The following is a 19,087-nucleotide window of genomic DNA, read 5'->3' as shown; positions in this document are numbered from 1 at the left end:
GATAAATGCAAAATAATACATAATTGGAATCCTACGTGTATCTTTCATGTCCCAAAAAATGTCCACCAGCTCAGAGATCCTTGCTCCTTCCCTCTGTCTTCCACAAAAGCTGGTCCTTTGGCAGCCCAGAGACCTCTCAGGAGAGGGGAGATGCTTCTTTTTAACCCCTTCCATGCTCCCCATTCAACTGCTGTATTTTCCTCAACAGTCTCTGCTTGACCATGTCTCTGACTGAATGGGTGCGAGAAGGCTAACGGAGGCCATGAGCAACACTGAGATGCCAGAAAGCGCACCGCAGGTTCGGTAAGAGATCAGATTTAACTCGGAGCTACCAGATCTGCCTCTGAAATTTAAGGAAGATTTTACGGAGTTTTCAAGTAAAAGATAGGGACAAATATGGGAAGATAAAACAAGCGGCTTGGGACTTTTAATTAAGTTGTGATGCGCCTCTGCTCCCTCCTCACTCTCATGCCTTACCCATTCCTGGACTCACTGAGTGTGAGAGGGCATTTCAAAGACTAGGATTCAGTGCTAATGGCCCAACTTGACAATTACAGGCTCCTTATCCAGTCCAGAGCAAGCACCCGCTTTCTCTCTGTGTAACGTGTTAAAGCCTTGCCGCGTTGCCCCTGCTCTGGCAGGTCCACCAGCAGTGCTGCCCAGCTGCGGATCCCGGTTCCAGCAGCGAGCGGCGGCGCAGCTGGGCTGGGCAGGCGGCCTGCAGCTTTCACCTCGGCTGCGCGCCTTCCTGGCCCTGGAGCTCTCTGTAGGACAGCCATGGAAAACTCACTCACACGCCCTCCTTACAGACCTTGGCCTAATCCACCCTATGATACAAACATCCCAGGTCTTCACAAGACGTTTTATTTTTAATTACCGTTTAGTGAGCTTTTTTTTCCTCCACGGAAAACCAACTGACAGGGAAGAAGAGAGAGGCACAGAACTGATCAATAGGGGCACGTGAAGTGATAGCAGACGGAACAGTTAATGTTGACATTATTTTGTTCCTAGCATACACCCTGGAGACGGCAGCAGCAGAGGTGCAGAGGGTTATCGCAAGCTGCCACAGAGCTGGGAAAGCCCGGGGAGATCTGCGCAGTAAACAAACTTAGTGCTCAGACCAACACTGGAAGACCACGGTGCATTTGCTGCCAGCATCTCAGCGGGAATATCCGTGGCTCAAGAACAGCCTGCACAGTCTAATCTTACCAACTATGAATGTAGGAAGAAGTGTCAGACAGATCTCAAACGACATCAAATAAAGATTTTCAGCCTTTGAGTCTGCACCCGCCTAGGAGTTCAAAGATCAGTAACCAAAAAGTCACCTGTTAGTCAGCCTAAATTCACTCCAAAAGTGGCCCATACCGACAACTGAGTGCTGAGGGGACTGCTCACAAATGCCGAAAAAGGTGTATGCTAAAAGACATTGGGCTGTTCCACCGCTAGATGTGTTCTACAAAATGCAGAGTGGTAGCTCCCGAGTAACCCATGGCATCCCCCTTCTGGAATCTGCCAGCAAAAAAGCAAACCACAAACGTACTAGACTAATACAAAAGCTATTCTGATAGCATAATGTGGAAAACTGGATTACTAGTATGAGCAAAAAACTTTCTCTGCTATTATATATACCTGTAAAAGGAGTGCTTCCCAGGACGGTCACTACAGCGTGTACAGAGAAGGTACCCCAGCAGGCAGAGTACCACCAGCAAGTCTGTAGCCCATGGAGTATACTTTGCTCTCCCCCTCAACCAAAACAAGTGCACTTTTGCTGGTATGGCAGGTATGCAGGGGCTCTTGCTGGCCCGGCCCTCTCCCATGCGGACGCCCCATGCTGCATGGGTTCAGCCTGTCTGCCTGCACGGCAGACACGGTGCAAATCTGGAGAGCTGATAGCCCAGGTTTCCGGCCACATACCAACCTTTGCATGAGCTCTTCTTAATAGGTAATGTTTTACACAGTGGCGTGACATAAAAAATTCCAACTTCACTAAAGTATACTTATATTTTTCAAGACAAACACTTGTTGAAGCACCCTGTTCTTGAAAAACAGCGGCTGAACAAACAGTTGGCCTTGATTTTACGCTGTTGTGCACTCTAAGTGGATCATACCAATAAAAGGGAGTGTGACATGTAATTAAATACGGCCAATGACACTTTAAACTGACGTAAACTGATGACAGCATGCAAAGCACAGAGTGGGGACCATCAAGTCCCTTATGCTTCTTTCAGATTTCCCCAGGTCCTCCTTCCCTGTCTGTAAATGTGGAGCCATGCACGGTTACTGGAAATGTGCACAGCATGATGCAGCCACCGCAACATGGCCCAAGCTTTTGGGAGGCTTCCAGTAAATCTGTCATGTGTGCACAGTAAGCAAGGCACATCCCATAAGCGCTGGATTCTGAAAAAGCTGCACAGAACAAGTGCTCCCTGGAAGTGTCAAAAATCAAAGACAGAAATATCGGTGCCTTATGTCAAATATTCCAAGACACAAGTTAGCAGTGCTGCCTGCCTGCCGTGCTCAGCAGGCTGGCTCCCCATGCTCTGCCGTTTGGTGCGACAAGGGTGCACACATGCAACGTGAGAAATATCAGTCTTGCTGTCCTGAGTTGTAGCGTGGCCACAGCGAAAACAACCGCAACGGGCCCAAATATTTCCAAAGACAGATACTATCTGCAATGCTGCAGCACCACATACTTGCTCCTATTATTGTGGGACTTCTCCAAAACAGAAAAATGTCCTATCTTTGGGATTGCGCTTGGTGTCAGTAGTCAGTGAAATAATGAAAACAAGTCCTGAGTACATACTGAGACATTTAATAGTCTGGTAACGCAGAACCGGGGTGCAGTACTGATACTAATGTGCTCCATGGGGCATAAGCAACCACGGAAGATAAGGAATCATGGAGAATAAAACAGAGGTTTAATCTGGTTATTTAAATGACCAGTTAATTCTACCTGGTCATTTATTATCACACAGGTAGAAGTGAAGTAAGTAGAGAAAACCAAACCCCACCAAATCTGCCAGGATCTTCTGGTCTTGGTTTCAGAGCTAAATTTTCCATTTTGGACACCAAAATAAAGCAGTGTTTTAGGAAATACTGAGTATCTGGCATCTTCTCATTATTCCTACTGTGTCTTTTTAAACTACATTCAGTATAAAATACCATGTTATACATTTAACACACGTTGTTTGCAGCACACCATTGAAGACATTGAAGGTGCATTTTAGCACCCAAGTTGGAAAATGAGACTGTTTAGAGTACCCCATGCCTACCACTGCAGAAATCGCTCTCCGATGTTTATCTACAGGATGCGTGCCCCATTCAGAGCACAGAATGAACAGGGAATTCTTGAGGGAACTAAGCGATCTTCAAGCGAGTCTTTAAATGATCCACATTTTTCATCTTCGCTCTATATCCACCCTTAACGTGCAGGTGGATGGCAACTCATTTCATCTTTAACATCTGCAAGGCGGACATCTGCAGTGAGACCGTTTTTAGACTCTCTTTGTAATCCATAGCCAGAAAGAGTTCCTTCCAGATTAAGCCTCCCATGACATTTTTCCGTCTTTTAGCTAAGGATAAAGAAAAACATCTTTAAAAATTCTGTCCTGTGCAGTTTCTGCAAGGCCACCGATGTGATTGTTCTCACCTGCTACAGGTGCAGCATCCCTAAGCCCAGCTTCTGCAACACCCCAACTTGTGCAGAAGAGCTCACAAAAAACGCCACACCCATCAGTAAGACCCTTCCTTTCACAAATTTTGGGTGTTTATGGTACTATTCAGTTTTTAAATTCTATCTATAACTTCAACAGTCTGAGACAATTATCACCAGATGCATGATAGATGGCACTCTTATGAGCGAGGGATTGTGAACTGTAGTATCACATCTGCTTCACGTTCTCATGGGGCTTTGAAATCCCTCAGAAACCTTGATCGAAAAGTGATCTTCTGGCAGCAAAACATAATTTCCTCATCCTTTTAATATGAGAAAATAGATTATTTCATTTTGTCCACATTTTCCAGAAATGTCAATGGTCAGATGACCAGAAGTTTCAAGTCTGAAAAGATACAGTTACAGAAAGTCACAGATCTAAACAATGACAGGGAGACGGGAGAACCAGTTCCAGCCTGGCAGTTGCTCAGCCAAGTAGTTCAACTGCTAAGCTCGTAGCACCAGGAACGGAACGCCGTGCAGGTTTCCTGAGCACAACGCCATGCTCACTCCCTAGCCGCTTAAAACCACAGAAGGGTTCAGCACCCACAGCCTTATCACGCTGGATTAAAGACCAGATTCCTCTCCCATCACACAAGACTACATATTGGAGCATTACTTGTTCCACGGAGTATCCTTAGAAAAAAGCAGTGGTAGCAGCCGCATTTGTACCCAAGATGGTCACACATATCCTCAGTCCTTGTTGCTCTCCATGACTTTTTATGTTGAGCTGATTTTTGAGTGGGGAGATGGAGGAACGAGAGAGCATGAGACAACAAACCCCAACCTGCTAAGAAAGCAAAGCACCACTGCTGCATGCAGGAGGTATCGGTGCCACATACAAAGAGCCCAGGCCTCAGGTACTCACAGCCCGCCAGGTGCTTTCCATACACAACCTTATTCTTCTTTGTATGGTCATCAGGAAAAGCTCTGTTGCAATAGGTACCAACGTCTCCTCTCTTCCAAGGGTATCGTACACATTATATAGCTCCCATGATAGCAGGGAGCAGCTCCAGCAGCTGCTCGTGCCAGCCCTGGCTGTGGCAGCACACAGCACAGCCATCACGTTGTAGCACTGGCTGCAGTGATGCTCATTTCTAGGACTGGCTGGATATTTTCTGACAAAATGTTTTGGGGTTTTTCTTGGTCAAAATACACTCCATCACTAATGTGAAGGAAGAGAAATATAAACCATAAATTTTTTCTCTCTAAAAATAGGGGTTTCATCACAATACTGTTTCACATAAATGTTCAGAAGCTGAATTTTTTCATGAAATGGAATTCTCCTTGCTAATCAGCTGCAGGTTCTACTTTCTCCTTAAGCACACTGTCTCCTTGGATCATATCAGCTTAAGACAAGGTAGAGCTTGGCACGGAAATCCTCTACACATTCTCTGCTATTACAAAATAAATTAGAGGCATTATCATTTCTGTGAAATCCTTTCATCCTTTTTCTCTATGACTATGTGGGCACAAAGAATGAAGCAGTTCGTGCCATGCCACGCCTCCTGCAGCTGAATGTGCCACAATCTCCAGGCTCAACCGCTGGCACGTTTCAGTGTTCGTGTGGCAGCTGTCACAGGTTGGGTTAGGGGGGATGAGGTATCCCCTGGATATCACACAGCAGTGGAAGTAATGGATAATACTGCCTGATGCCTGCACGTGCACCATACAGCAGGGAGAAGGACGTGATTCTTTCCTTCCAAAGTGCCTCACGGTTCCAGTAAATCAAGCTGTGAAAGTGCAGACAAGATCAGCAGCAGCTCTCAGTCCTACTCAGGCCAGCTCGCTCAGTCAGATTCCAGAGCCACCTCCATCCATGCTGGAAGCACACACTGTGCTACATACAGAGACTTACATCTGTGGGATGACTGAAGCTATAAAAAGTGCTGACAATTTTCAGCAAATTTGCATATGTTGCTACTGCTGCTGCTTATATAAGTGATTTCTAGCTAACCACAAATACAAAAAGCAAAGCCCAAAATAGATTTTAAAACAAACCGCTTGCAAATGTGACTGAATGACACATCTCCCCACCCTGCTGAAAATCACTTCTCTAGAAAAGGCAGACACAACAGCCAGTGTTTCCCCAGAGGGTCCCGTGCAAAGCACCCCTTGGAGTACATACCCCAGAGGTCAACCACCACCTCACCCTCTTGACATCTATGCTGTCCTGCACCGATAAAGCTTGTGACAAACTGGGACACACCTGGGACTTGTCCTAGGTTGCTCTCGGGTCTGGAGCTGTACAGATCTTTCGACACACACCATCACCCCAAGCATCTCTGACGCAGGTGGGGTGAGGAGGCAGTCAGCCTCTGGGTAGGAAACATTTTGTTACCTTCAGCTGTTAAGAAATCCCTCGCTGTATCACACACCACATTCCAGCTGCTCTATACCTGTGTTCACCATGGCAGTGCTGGCTTGAAGGACTCCTCCTCGCCGGTATCTACACAGATTCCTCTTTGCACCAGGCAGGGAAGGACAATTGCTTAACCTAGGACTGCAGCGGTCTGGTACAAAGGATCCCTGCAAGGCTCTGCTCAAATAGTCAAAAGGTCAGGCAAAAATATAAACGCACGCATGAGGGAGAAGATGGTCAGAAGATGCAGCTGCTAGTCCCTGACTTTCAGGTCTCATGGCTGACATACATAGCTATGAACCACCAAAGGAGGTGGGGTGAAGGTTGAAGCTGCTGGTGTATCTGCTCAATGGGATATGGATCACAGGCAACAACATCCCTCCTTCCCCAAGCCCTTGAGTTTGCACAAGAGTGTTGCTTGCTCACAGATCAAGCTCAGTAAAAGCAAAACCATATGAATTTGGCAGCACTCTTTTGGATTCCTCTGGTGTCAATGGATTCTTATGTTCAGGAAATATTGGTGGAGGGCTGTTTCTCCATTAACCTACTATCTCCAAGAGCAAAACAGTATAAGAAACAGTACTTGGCTTCCCAGCACAAGGAAGACAAGGACATACTGGAGACAGTCCAGCAACGGGCCACAATTATGATTAAGGGATGGGAGCATCTGTCATACAAGGAAAGGCTGAAAGAACTGGGACTCTTTCGCATCCAGACAAGAAGGCTCGAGAGGGATGTTAGCAGTGTGTATAAAAACCTAGGGAGGGGGACTGTAAAAAAAGCAGAGACAGACTGTTCTCAGTGATATCCAGTGAAAGGATGAGATGCAATGGGCACAAATTAAAACACAGGAAATCCCTTTTAAACATAACAAAAAACTGTGAGGATAGTCAAACACTGGAACAGATTGCCCAGAAAGGCTGTGGAGTTTCCATCCTTGCACATATTCAAAACCTGACCAGACATGGCCAGGGAAGCTGAACTAGCTGATCTCCAGAGGTCCCTTCCAACTCAGCAATTCTGTGAACAAGACCACAGCAGACTCCCCAACCGCTGCCAACCACCCGGGCCTCAGGGAACCCATCTGGAACCCCATCATGGAGCTAATACACTCCCTTGCTCACTTTGCTCTCTGCTTTTGATAGACTTTCAGTTTATGCTGTCCCTTTTGCTCTATGACAACTGTATCTTCTCCAGGGCTCACAGAAACATCTTGTTTCTGGCTTATCCCTACCGTACGCTCCTCCAGTCCTCCTCCAGCTCTCATTGTTTCCATCATTGCCATGAGCAGGAACCTCCAGCCATCGTTGTTTTCTTCTAACCCACGACTGTGGGCTTGCAGGAACCAAAGGGTGCCAAACATCTTTACCTCTTTACCTCCCTGTGCCTCTCTTGCTACAGCTCTCTCTATTTACTACAGCTTTGGTCCTTTCCTTGATCTTCTGTGATGAATGAATTGAAAACACATTTTTTGCTAGCAAGAGAACTCAGGAGGCAAAGGCAGCGATCCCTCAGGAATGCCCATCTCTAGCACTGGAGTTTATTTCCCCCAAGCCACCTTCATGGTTTTATCAGAGCTGTCCAACTCCACATTTGCCATTAAAACCAGTTCTGGTTAACCACCAGCCATGGATGATACCTATTTTCCTTTGCAAGAGCCAAGAGCTACCACTCAGTGTGAGTGCATACAAGGAGGAAGAGCCTGCCCTATCCTTAGCTCCTGGATAAGCCAACTAGAGCCATGTGGCAGCATCCAGAGGATCGGCGCTGGCAGCAGCACAGCCCAGCTGCCTGTGAAGAGACGCAGGTGCTGTTGGTGCAGCATGGTTCCTCCCAAGTCAGAGACAGCATCAGGAACAGTCATTTCTCCTCTTTCGTCCAGCAGGAACCAGCACGCTGCAGACTAGCTGCTAAACCGACCGCTCAAGGGTGGAAGAGACTCCCCTCTCAACTGCTGTCCTTCACACCTTTCTCACTTCCCTCAAAGAATCATAGAATCATAGCATCGTTAAGGTTGGAAAAGACCCTTAAGATCACTGAGTCCAACCGTTAACCTATCACTGCCAAGTCCACCACTAAACCAAGTCCTCAAGCACCACAGCTACACATCTTTTAAATACCTCCAGGGATGGGGACTCAACCACTGCCCTGGGCAGCCTGTTCCTCTTCCAGCTCAGGACCAAAACTCAGTGCAGACTTCAGAGCAGCGCTGTCAGAGGAGATTTCAGTGTTGGTAAATGTGAAGTCATATGAATGAGAAAAACCAGCCTGCCTGCCTATGCACAGCGGCAGGCTTAAAGTTACAAAAGCTTCAGAAGAAGGCCATCTCCTTTTGGTAGCACCCAGCCACCTGACAGACTCTGGTGTGAGCAGAAAGGGTGTGTGCCAGGCAGGGCAAACCCTGCCAGCCCTCGCATGCCTCGGACAATGCCACAAGCCACGTTTATTCACTGCTGTGGCAGAAAATGCAGCCAGCTGTCCTTCGGGACAATGAGTTTCAGGGCTCCAGAGAGAGAAGCACAGGTACCTGCTGGAGTGAACTGGGCATGGGGAAGTGAGGGCAGGACAGAGGGCGGGAATAAATAACATCTTCCTCTTCCAACAACAGCATGTGGTTAAGTTCAGCTCAGAACATACCACTGAATCTTACCAAAAGCTGCAGGGCCAGCGCCACCCAAAACCAACATAGGTGCTGGTTGGTACTGAAAGAAGAATCGTGTTCATGGCCCCATCTGGCTATGCATTGTCATCTCCTCCTGATGCCAGCTCCAATGTCAATGTGGTTGGGCGGGGGCTCGGATCAGAGAAGAAGAGTATTTCTATCGTGGTGTCTTTCAGTTAGATCAGGTCCCTGAGCAAGCCAGCTGCATACCTGCACACAAAGGAAAGGCTACCTGCACAGAGCCATGAGAGACACACACACGCAGGTCTCTCTTCTTCTCACACATCTACCCTACTGTAACGTGTGCCAAGTACCTGTGGTCCCATAAATTTGGTTAATTTGGTTAATTAGCTCTCATATTTTTTAACTCTGTCTCATAGTCCTTATTAGGCACCACCTCTGGAGAAAAGGAAAACATGCCAGAGTGAACACCACTCGGCACTCGCCGTCTTTCTTACCGTTCTTCCAAAGGTTTGCGCAAGAGAAAGGAGGCTGGGCTGTGTGGACGACGGGTCTGCAGTAAAGTTCTCCGTGGAACATGAGCCAAGGGCCAGAAGGGCACATCTGGGGGCTGCAGGCACCGATCTGAGCACAGTGCAACTTGCTCAGACTTAAGTAGGAAAAGAGGAGTTTCCAAGAGGGAGATGACAGGGAAGCAAAGTGACAGTGTACGCAGAAGTGATTTCCCACTGCCTTTGCTGAGCAGAGTTTGTCTCATCTCATGATACATTTTGCCTCAAACAATTCCTAAATTCCTGGTTAGATGTGTAAATATTTAGCAATTTGTGAAACCACAAACATTCACATATCTCAGTAAATGATCTTGTAGGTGGCAAAACTGACAAACAAAAGGACTACCACATTCTTAAGCTAACAAAAAAATCCCAAGTGCTTCAGTGGCACAGAAAAGTCCCTGGCCTCACTCTTGTAGCACTGAGTGGGGAAATTTTGCTCCTACTTTCCTTCTTTCCAGGTAAGAATGAGAAACGGAAACTCAGTGGAAACATCAGACATTTTTTAATTCATTTGGACTAGAGAAACCAAAAGGCAATGCCAGATCTATAGGCAAAAAGTCCTTTTGCCCAGCACCTTTAGCTGACAGGACGTTGCTCTGCATGCCTCTGGTGGGCCTGGTCCTGCTCGGGGCTGCGCTTCCCGTCACTCTGGACCCCGCAGAGGGTGGGCATGGAACGCCTGGGGCGGGTGGTGCCTGCCTTACATGTACGCGAAGCAGGGTGTCTGATTCCCCTTAGGAACCTGGAGGACACACAGAGGCTGACCCAAGAAACACTGTGCCGCTAACCACCTCAGCCCAGTCACCGCAGAGACGCTGCTTCGAGAGACCATTTCCATACCCACATTCTCGGTTAAGTGCCAAGTGACAACAGGGCATGGTCAGCGAGGGAAGGACCGATGGGCTCATGGCAGGTTCTTGCTTTGGTGCATGAGATGTTTCAGATTTCACTTTCAGAAATGCAAAGATGGTGAGGCACTCTTTGTGGACATATATTTACACTCACATTGTGTCTTATTTGCATAGGAGAGAAAGTAATAAACAAGTCCAGACACAAGCAGTCCCTGAGGTGGGAATACAGCTGTCAGGGCCCTGAAAACAACGGAAGCTAACAGAGCTTCTCAGCATCCTGACGGAAAGTCCATGACCTCTGAGTGTGGGCAACTGACTCTAACTCTGCTGGGGCTCCCTGGTATGGCAGCAAGGTATCTCCAGGCAGCTGGGGAACTGTTGCAGCAGAAGGGACGTATCTGAATTTACCTCTTCCACAACGTAAAGCAGAGGGAGAGGGAAGGGGAGAGGGAGGAACTCGGACAGCATCTGGCGCACACGCATGACTGACGGGGGCTGTATCACCTCAGCCACTGACTTCTGCTGCGGTTTAGCAGCTGTGAAAGCATCCGTGCCCAGAGGGGCCCGCAGCTCGCCCCGCACCCCGAACCCCGCCACTCCACGGCTACGACTGAGGGTACCAAGGGCTCCGGCTGCCGGAGCGGGGCCGGCCGGGCTGCTCCTTCTCCGAGTGCCGCCTACTCTTACCAGCACCCAGCACACTCCGGCCCTGGGGTGGCCGGGGCACCTGCCCTGCCCCCGGCAGCGGGCAGAGCGATGCCGAGGCGGGTCCCCGGCAGCAGCGCCGGTGTGCAGCCGCGCGTTCCCCCCCAGCGCCGCCGGCACCCCCTGCCAGCAGAGCTGGCGGCTGGGGGGCCCCGGGGGCCGGGCGGAGGGACCCCAAGGAGCCGAGCGAGGGGCGCTCCGGGACGGCCCCTTCCCCCGCCCCGCCCCGGCCCGGCCCGGCCGCCGAGCGGCTCCCGCCCGCCCCCCGCGCCGCTCCCGCCGCCCGCTCGGCGCGGCCCCGGCCCCGCTCCTACCTCCAGGAGCTGCACGTAGCTGGCCGGGAACCAGCCGCGCAGCCCGTCCTCCTTCTGCCCTTCCCACCAGCCGCCGTCCGGCACCTGCAGCACCGTGATCAGCTCCCCCGCGGCGAAGCGGAGCCCCTGCCGGTGCCGCTCCCCGGAGAAGGGGTACAGCGTCTGGCAGCGCGAGCCCGACATCCCGCCGGGGGACGGGGACGGGGACGGGGACGGGGACGCGGCCGCGCTCCGCCCGCAGCCGCCCCGGCCTCGGCCGCCGCTCCGCGCCCGCCCGGGGCGCCGCTGCCCGGCCCCGCGGCGCGCAGGGCTGCGGGAGGGCCCGCGCTGGCCGCGCCCCTCGCCCGCCCCGCCCCGCCCCGCCCCGCCCCGCCCCGCCCCGCTCCAGGGGCGCGGCGGGCGCCGAGCGCGGGCGGCGGCGGCGGCGGCGGCGGGAGCGGGGCGGCCCCGGGCCGGGCCCCCACGGGCACCGGCGGCTCGGGGCGGAGAGGCGGGGGGGGAGGGGCCAGCCGGGGGCGCAGCCCGCGCCGCGTGTGACACGCGTGTCGGCGAGGCAGCGTGTGCGTGAGAGAGAGAGAGAGAGACCGTGCGCGCGTGGGGCCCTGAGAGGCGTCGCCTGTTCGTGTTGGGGAGGAGACACCCCGTGTGCGCGAGTGCACGAGAAACACCGTGTGTGTGTGTGTGTGTGTGTGCGTGTGTGTGTGTGAGTGACAGACACCGTGTCCCCGAGGGACACTGCGTGTGACACCTGCCTGCTTGACACCCCTGCGTGTGTGTGAGAAACACCGCGTGTGGGGGACAGGCACCGCGTGACCCCCATGTGTGCGTTATACCCACGCGTGTGTTTGTGAGAGGCACCCGTGTGTATGGGAGGCACCGTGCCTGTGACACCGAGACACCCGTGTGTGCCTGTGAAAGGCCCCACGTGAGACGCTGTGTGTGTGTGCGTCTGACACCCGTGTGTGTGTGCAAAACCTGTGTGTCTGTGAGAGACGGCGTGTGAGACGCCTTGCGTGTCTGTAACACCCGCGTGTATGACCCAGCGTGTCTGAGACACCGTGTGTGCGTTTGGAGACACGTCTGTGTGAGAGCGGGAGACATCTCTGTATGTCTGAGCCACCACGTGTGCGTTTGTGACACACACCCAAGTGTGGGAAATCTGTTTTGCCTGAAAGACATGGTGTGACATGCCTAAACGTGTACGAACCATCCAAGGGGGTGCAACACATCCCCAAGTGTGTGTGTGTCTCTGCAACACTCAGCTGCGTGCACAGCTTGCTGCACGTGTGCGTGTCTGACTGCGGCACATGTGTGAGCTGCACGTGTGTGAGATGTCTCTGTGCATGAAACACCCTGGTCTGTGTGACACCTGTGTGTATGTGAGAGACGCACCGTGTGTGTGACACCCTCATCTGTGTGATGTTCGTGTATGTGTGCGTGCGAGACACCACCCTGTGTGTGTTTTGTTTATGAACAGTCTGCATGTACAACCTGCTCCGGGTGTGCATACCTGACTCATACTGCAGCAGGCGTGTGACTCCTGCGTGTGTGTGTAAGACATACCTGTCTTTGTGCACGGAGGTGTGTATGAACCGCCGTGCGCGTGTCTCTGTCCAGGTACGCACACCTCACTCACTGCACATATGGAATATACGCCTGCCTATACGTGTACTGGTGTCTGCAGGAAGCCCAGGCATACGCGTACGCGCAACTTGCTGCAGGGCGGGCTGCCTGGCCCACTTGGGGGGGGTGCCTGCGTGGGGGTGAGAGGATGTGCACCTCGCCCGCGTAGTGCTTGGGATCTCCACGTGTGCGTGGGTGTACCTGAAAGGCAGGGCACGCGCACCTGAGTAACTACTACATCTTGTGTGTGGTGTATGGGATACGTATGTACGTGTTTGTGTAGGAGACTCTCCCACAACTGCGTGTGAGAAACTCAATCTTGTCTGAAACTCAGCCCTGTATGAGGGTGTACATATCTTTGCTTGTGCAGGAGACACCTGTGTGCGCGTGCGGCGCTCACCTGTGAGCGTGACTTACGGGGGTGCGTGTGGACATGCACCGCTGAGGCTGAGCTGTGAGTCAGACCCGTGTGTTCGTGTGTATGGCTTCACCGGAGTGGGCAAGACTCACCCTTGCAGGAGACTGACCTGTATAGGTGCGTATGGGGCAACCGTGTGAGACCCAGCTGCGTGTGTGTGGCTGCGTGTGTGTGTGTGTGTAAGCTGGCTCTGTGTGTGCCTCTGTACACCTATGCACCAGAGGCTCACTCCAGAGTGCCTGTAAGGATCAGTGACTGGTGTGACACTGCACCACAGGCGTGTGGGAGGGTCTCACCCGTGTTTGTGCAACCTGCTGCACGGCGATCTGCACGTGTGGCACACGGAGGAGAGGGAGAGGCTCACTTCTGTGTGTGCCAGATTCACACCAGCATGCGTGTGGAAGGGATGAGGCAGAAGGAGTTGGGTCCGCCTGACAACACCCCACGGCCGTATCCAAGCCTGCCACCCAGCATCCTTTTGTAGTCAGTCGGTGGAGAGGGGAAAGGCGGGCACAAACCTGCTGCTGTATTCAGACATCAGTGAGATGAGTGGGTCCTTCTCCCCCCTGACTGGCGGGAGCCAGCCGTGCCCAGCGGGCATGACCACATCTCCTCCGATGCTCCCTCTGCTGATTGCCTCCCGGGCACTGCGTGTCTGTGGGTGTGCAGGAAACCACGTCTGCTTCCAGCGTGTGCAAGTGTGTGAGCACTGAACTCCGTGTGCGTGTGTTTGAGAACCTTGTTGGTCCACAGGAGAGGCTTGCTGCAGTACAGGGGTGCGTGACTGACTCTGGGAATAGACATGCACAGATGTAAGACTGCACTTGTCTGTGTGTGTACACATCATTCATTTCAATGTGTCCACTGTGAATGTGGCAAAAACTCACAATGTGTGCAAAAGTCAAGATGCGTGGTGTGACTTAGCCCAGGACGTGTATGCCTCAACAGCAGCAGGCACACACTGCGTGTCTGTGTGGTTTGGTGAGATCCTCCACGCAGGGAGGTTTGAGACATAGCGTGCACCTATATAAGCCACAGTGTATTTGTCCATGCTGCTCTGAAGAGCATGAGATCTGTGTCAGTGTGTGATTCCCGCTGTGTGCATTACCGATCCATCTCCATATTCCAGCATGTCCCTAACTCCACTGGGCTCATGATTCCTCTTGCACAAGTCAGTTTATGTGCATGAGTCAATTGTGTGTCCCATTCTGCTGCATGAGAGTGCCTGCGTGTACGCTGCACATCTGGGCATGCAGGTGTTCATGGGACTGCAGCCTGCGTGTGATGCTCCTTGCCCCGTTTGTAACTCCCTCGACTGAAGTGTGTGCATGACCTACTCCAGTGCGTGCAAGTCAGGGACTCCACCTGCCTGGGGCCCTCTGCGTGTATGCACAGCCACGTGCTTGTGCAACTCATTTCAGGGAGCAGGTGCTGGCGTGGGTCCTGCACTTCAGGGCACATGCATCAACTTCTATTCCGGTGGCAAGGACGCAGGTACTTCTGTGAGTCAGTCCAGGCTTTGCACAATTTGTGATGGTTTGCTGTCAGCTCAGTCCTTTTCCCAGACCCCATCTGACCACCGACTCCTGTATGGCCTGTCCTGTTTCTAACATTCAGATTCCTTTCTGTTCCATCTTTTTTTCACGGAGGAAGAGCCTCCCATTTCTCCTTTTGATTTGTTCTTACTTTGCAATCAGCAGTGAGGAGCCAGTTCAGAACAACCATCACTTTTTGTTGCCTATAATGTACCATCATGTGTGTGTCTCCTGGCCTGGGGCTGCACAGGATTTTTATTTATGTGACACTTTATTAGAGTATTTTTCTATCATCTCTCATGTCCTGGAGTTTTACAAATTTGCAATACCTTTTTCTTTAACGTGAGTAATCAGATAGCCTTTCCCCTGAACATTTCAGGAGGTGACTTTCAATGTAGCTGTCCTTCATTTAGAGAGAGGCTAAGCAGCGATCTGAGCTGAGCTCTTCAGGGTTTTTTTTCTTAGGATTCTTTCAACAACTTTTGGACTACTTTCCACAGTTCTATTTTTGATTCTCTGAATTTGTGGTGAATTGCTTAAAATCATCCCCTTTTGATAAGCATTTAAGCTGATAACTATTGAACTATGATCCATTATGTGTTATTATCATACCAGCTGTGCCTTGCTTGGCAAAAAGCAACAGACCTGATATCATGGCACACGGCCAGGTACATCTATCAGCAGTATTCTCTAACAATGCCATTTATAGATGGCAAGAACTGAAATCGAACCAAAAAACCCATTTTTTTCTTCCGCATATACAAACCCAGCTATGCCTACGTTGGAATACAGATCCAAATAGTTTAGAGCTTTCATGTACAACAATGAATTTTAGTCTAAATTTTACTTTTATTATGTTTAATGTTGCCAGAATACGTAAATATTTTTCTTCGGTTTACTCTCTGATATTTTTTTCCTCTGCTATTTTTATACTTCCAACTTGTTCTGCTTTCTCTTTATCTCCCTTTCTGATATTTTTGCAGGCTTCTGTCCTTCTTTGCATGAACTTTCTCAATGAGAAAGCCTCTAGCAAGGTTTTAGTCCTAGGGTTGCCCACTTCCCGAAGCAATTACAAACTTCCTTTTTTCAGCAGGCGAGCCCAAATGTGAACACTAACTTCATTCTTATTTTGCATTTTCTTTCTAAACCTGTTACTACAACTTCACTTTGGCTCGTGTACAAATGTCCAGTCTGTAAACAGAATGGCTCCATTCACGTCAGAGGATCCGTTTCAGTCACTGGAGCTCCATCTCTCTTGAGCAGGTCCCGTAAGTAATCCTCATTTCACTGTGCAGATAATTACATGGTTCGTTTCTTGGAGATATGTCTGGTCCTTCTCCTCAACTTGCAAAATGGCTTTACCTCTTGCACAGAGAGCAGCTCTCACCAAAGGCTTAGACCTATGTTTGCTTCTGCATCATGTATTGTCTTTACCGTGAAGGACGTTAAAGGGTGACACGTTTCTATGAGGAAAACTAGTTCTGAGCATAGACAGCTTTTTTATCTAGCATAAGATATCAGAGCCAGAGTTGCTAGATGGAAGATACAGAAGCCATCCCTGAAACATGCAGATTTGCAACTTGAAGAGTACCAGGCACTGGAATGAATTGGTCAGCTTTCAGTCTCAACCTTGTTTTCTGTCATCTGTTCCAGCTCAGCTAAAGCATCTTGGCTGGATGCAGGTGTTCTCTGGCCTGTACTCAACAGGCCTGACTGAATGAGCAAAACAATCCCTCTGGCTGTAAGATCTCTCTGAATTTATTTTCTGAGCCATCACAACTGTCATACTCACTCTGTCATCTGTTCTAGGAAGGTATTTGTGCTGGTTTTGGCTGGGATAGAGTTAATTTTATTTATAGTAGCTAGTATGGGGCTGTGTTTTGGATTTGTGCTGAAAACAGTGCTGATAACACAGGGATGGTTTCGTTCCTGCTGAGCAGTGCTGACACAGAGTCAAGGCCTTTTCTGCCCCTCCCCCCACCCCAGCAGCGAGCGGGCCTGGGGGCACAAGGAGCTGGGAGGGGACACGGCCGGGACAGCTGCCCCCAGCTGCCCAAAGGGACATCCCACACCATAGGGCGTCATGCTCAGCATATAGAGCTGGGGAAGAAGAAGGAAGGGGGGGGACACATTTGGAGTGGTGGCGTTTGTCTTCCCAAGTCACCGTTACGCCTGATGGAGCCCTGCTTTCCTGGAGATGGCTGAGCACCTGCCTGCCGATGGGAAGGAGTGAATGAATTCCTTGTTTTGCTCTGCTTGCGTGTGTGGCTTTTGCTTTACCTATTAAACTGTCTTTGTCTCAACCCACGAGTTTTCTTACTTTTACTCTTCCAATTCTCTCCCCCATCCTACCGGGAGGGAGTGAGCGAGCGGCTGGGTGGTGCTTAGTTGCCAGCTGGTGTAAAACCACGGCAGCATTCCACTTAGCAATGAGAAACCAACTCTAAAATTTGTGTCACATGAACATATTCTATGTTAGGGTGAGACGAATCTCCTTGACAGGTCCTTTCAACCTTTTTCTCCCCGTCTGCTACCAAAGAGTGTAGGGTGAAGACCTCAGTCTTAGACATCTAACTTTTTAACAAACCTTAGTGTCACTGAAATGCTGTCTGTGAATGAGAAAGAGACAACTTCATGTAGCGCTGAGAAGCGCCTCAGTTATGGTTATCCAGTCAGAGAGAATTTACTCCATGACTTTACAGATTGTACCTGGAGCTTAAAATGACACCACTAAAACAAACCCTGTACAGATGGGCCGATTCCCTGAAGAGGGACCTAAGAACATCTTGGGAGTAACAGAAGAAAGTTCACATCTGACAGCTGTAGGAGCAGCCTGGTCAGTGTTTTGTTTGCTTAAAGCAACATCTGACAATCTGTCTAGCCCATGGACAAGAGCTAAATTACTCCCGCTGTCTTCACTGAAAAGATCCTGCAGAGCTCAAAATGAGAAAGGGTTGGCATAGGTGCATGGGAGAGTTTTTTAGTCATGATGGACTGGAGACTCACATGAATAACTGATTTGCCATACCTGTTTGCAATAAACAGCAACACCAGGAGATCTCCTGAGGCCAAGAACCAGGAAAGAAAGAGACTAAAAAGAAACCACATGTAGCACTGGGTCTTTAAACGACCTTTGAAGTCTAAATGACTAGCAGAAATTAGTTCTGTTGCTGAAGAGGAAATGTTCTGAGCCTGTACACAAAAGATACTTCCAGTTATTAAAATGCTTAAAAGCTACAGCTTTTGACGGAAGGGACCATTCTCAATGCTTTGAACAGCCAAGGAATAAGAACACATACAGGAGCTCAGAACAAAATTTCATCCAGTCTGCAGTCTTCTTCCTGACAGCAACTCAAAGAGAATGCATAGGGTGGAGTGAAAGAGCAGGACAACATATAGCAGTGCTTCCCTTGAACACTCTCCCATCGTCCACCAAACGGCAGTTTAGGGATTTCCTAAGCCAGATATTCTTGAGTTTCACACTTGGAAATTTAGGCATCCAGGACCTCAGATGTTCCAAGGAGAGGACTCAGAGTTATGAGTCATGTTCATATGACCAAGGATGTGATTCAAACACAATTAAAAAAATGCACTTCATGATACAGAATGGCTTTACCTTTGATTTCTGCCTTTAGCAGTGTTTCTTGTGGCTCTGCTGACCTTGGAACTCCCCTTCTACACGGTCAATTCTGAAAATAAGATCAGCCATGCAGTGCCCTGCCTGGCCGTGGCCATTGTAAAACTTAGTGATGTTCCAGAGCAGATTTAGTCATCTTTGTCGTAACAGTGCCCAGAGCTGTACCTACTATTTTAGAGTCAGACATAAACAAACGTAGTCTCTGGCTATAAATGGACAGTGATATTACATGCACAAACAGCTTGTGGTGATTCACCTGAGACTAAACTGGATTTGCCTGCCAGGATAATTCACCTGGAGAGCTGACTGCTTCCATTCACCTCCTTTCTTGGAAGCAGGCTGAGAATAACAAACTGTTCCGATAACATCAGCCTACTTCCAGTCAACATATTTCCTACTGAGAGGCAGGGCAGGTCCCACCCTGTTACATGACAGGCACATATTTGGTCATATAAATGTTGCTCATAACTCTGACTCTTCGCCTTAGAGGCAGATATCAACAGCAGCCAGTTGTCACAAACCCCTTGTTTGAAATGGCGATGCCATGCCTTCTCTCCGGCAGTTCCGTGTTCACCTCTCTCTTCCTGGGGCTCTGGAAAGCCCAAGTGACAACAATGTGCTCCAACCAGCTGGCTACAGAACTTCAGGAGAGAGCTTCCCGTAGTCCATCCCACTGCCATTCCTCTTGGTGCAAACTAAATATGCAGGGCATATCCAGGGCATTTCATGGCGGTCAGGATGCTCACAAAGAAG

At 50.0% G+C, this 19,087-nt stretch overlaps 1 protein-coding gene across 2 annotated transcripts in view; it reads right to left on the bottom strand.

Moving 5' to 3' along the window:
• GAS7 (growth arrest specific 7) overlaps nucleotides 1-11,323 on the bottom strand; it is a 107,708-nt gene extending 96,385 nt beyond the window's left edge. For both annotated transcript variants that reach the window (XM_082326923.1, XM_082326924.1), the window contains exon 1: nucleotides 11,122-11,323. In XM_082326923.1, coding sequence (XP_082183049.1) covers nucleotides 11,122-11,304 — 183 coding nt within the window. In that variant the 5' untranslated portion in view covers nucleotides 11,305-11,323. The remainder of the gene's footprint in view (nucleotides 1-11,121) is intronic.
• Between the last annotated feature and the right edge of the window lie 7,764 nt (nucleotides 11,324-19,087).

The sequence above is a fragment of the Platalea leucorodia genome (assembly GCF_965183815.1).
Source record: "Platalea leucorodia genome assembly, chromosome: 14".
In the NCBI taxonomy this organism is placed as follows: domain Eukaryota; kingdom Metazoa; phylum Chordata; class Aves; order Pelecaniformes; family Threskiornithidae; genus Platalea; species Platalea leucorodia.
The sequence above is the reverse complement of the archived record's forward strand: the minus strand, read 5'-3'. Positions and strand labels throughout refer to the sequence as shown.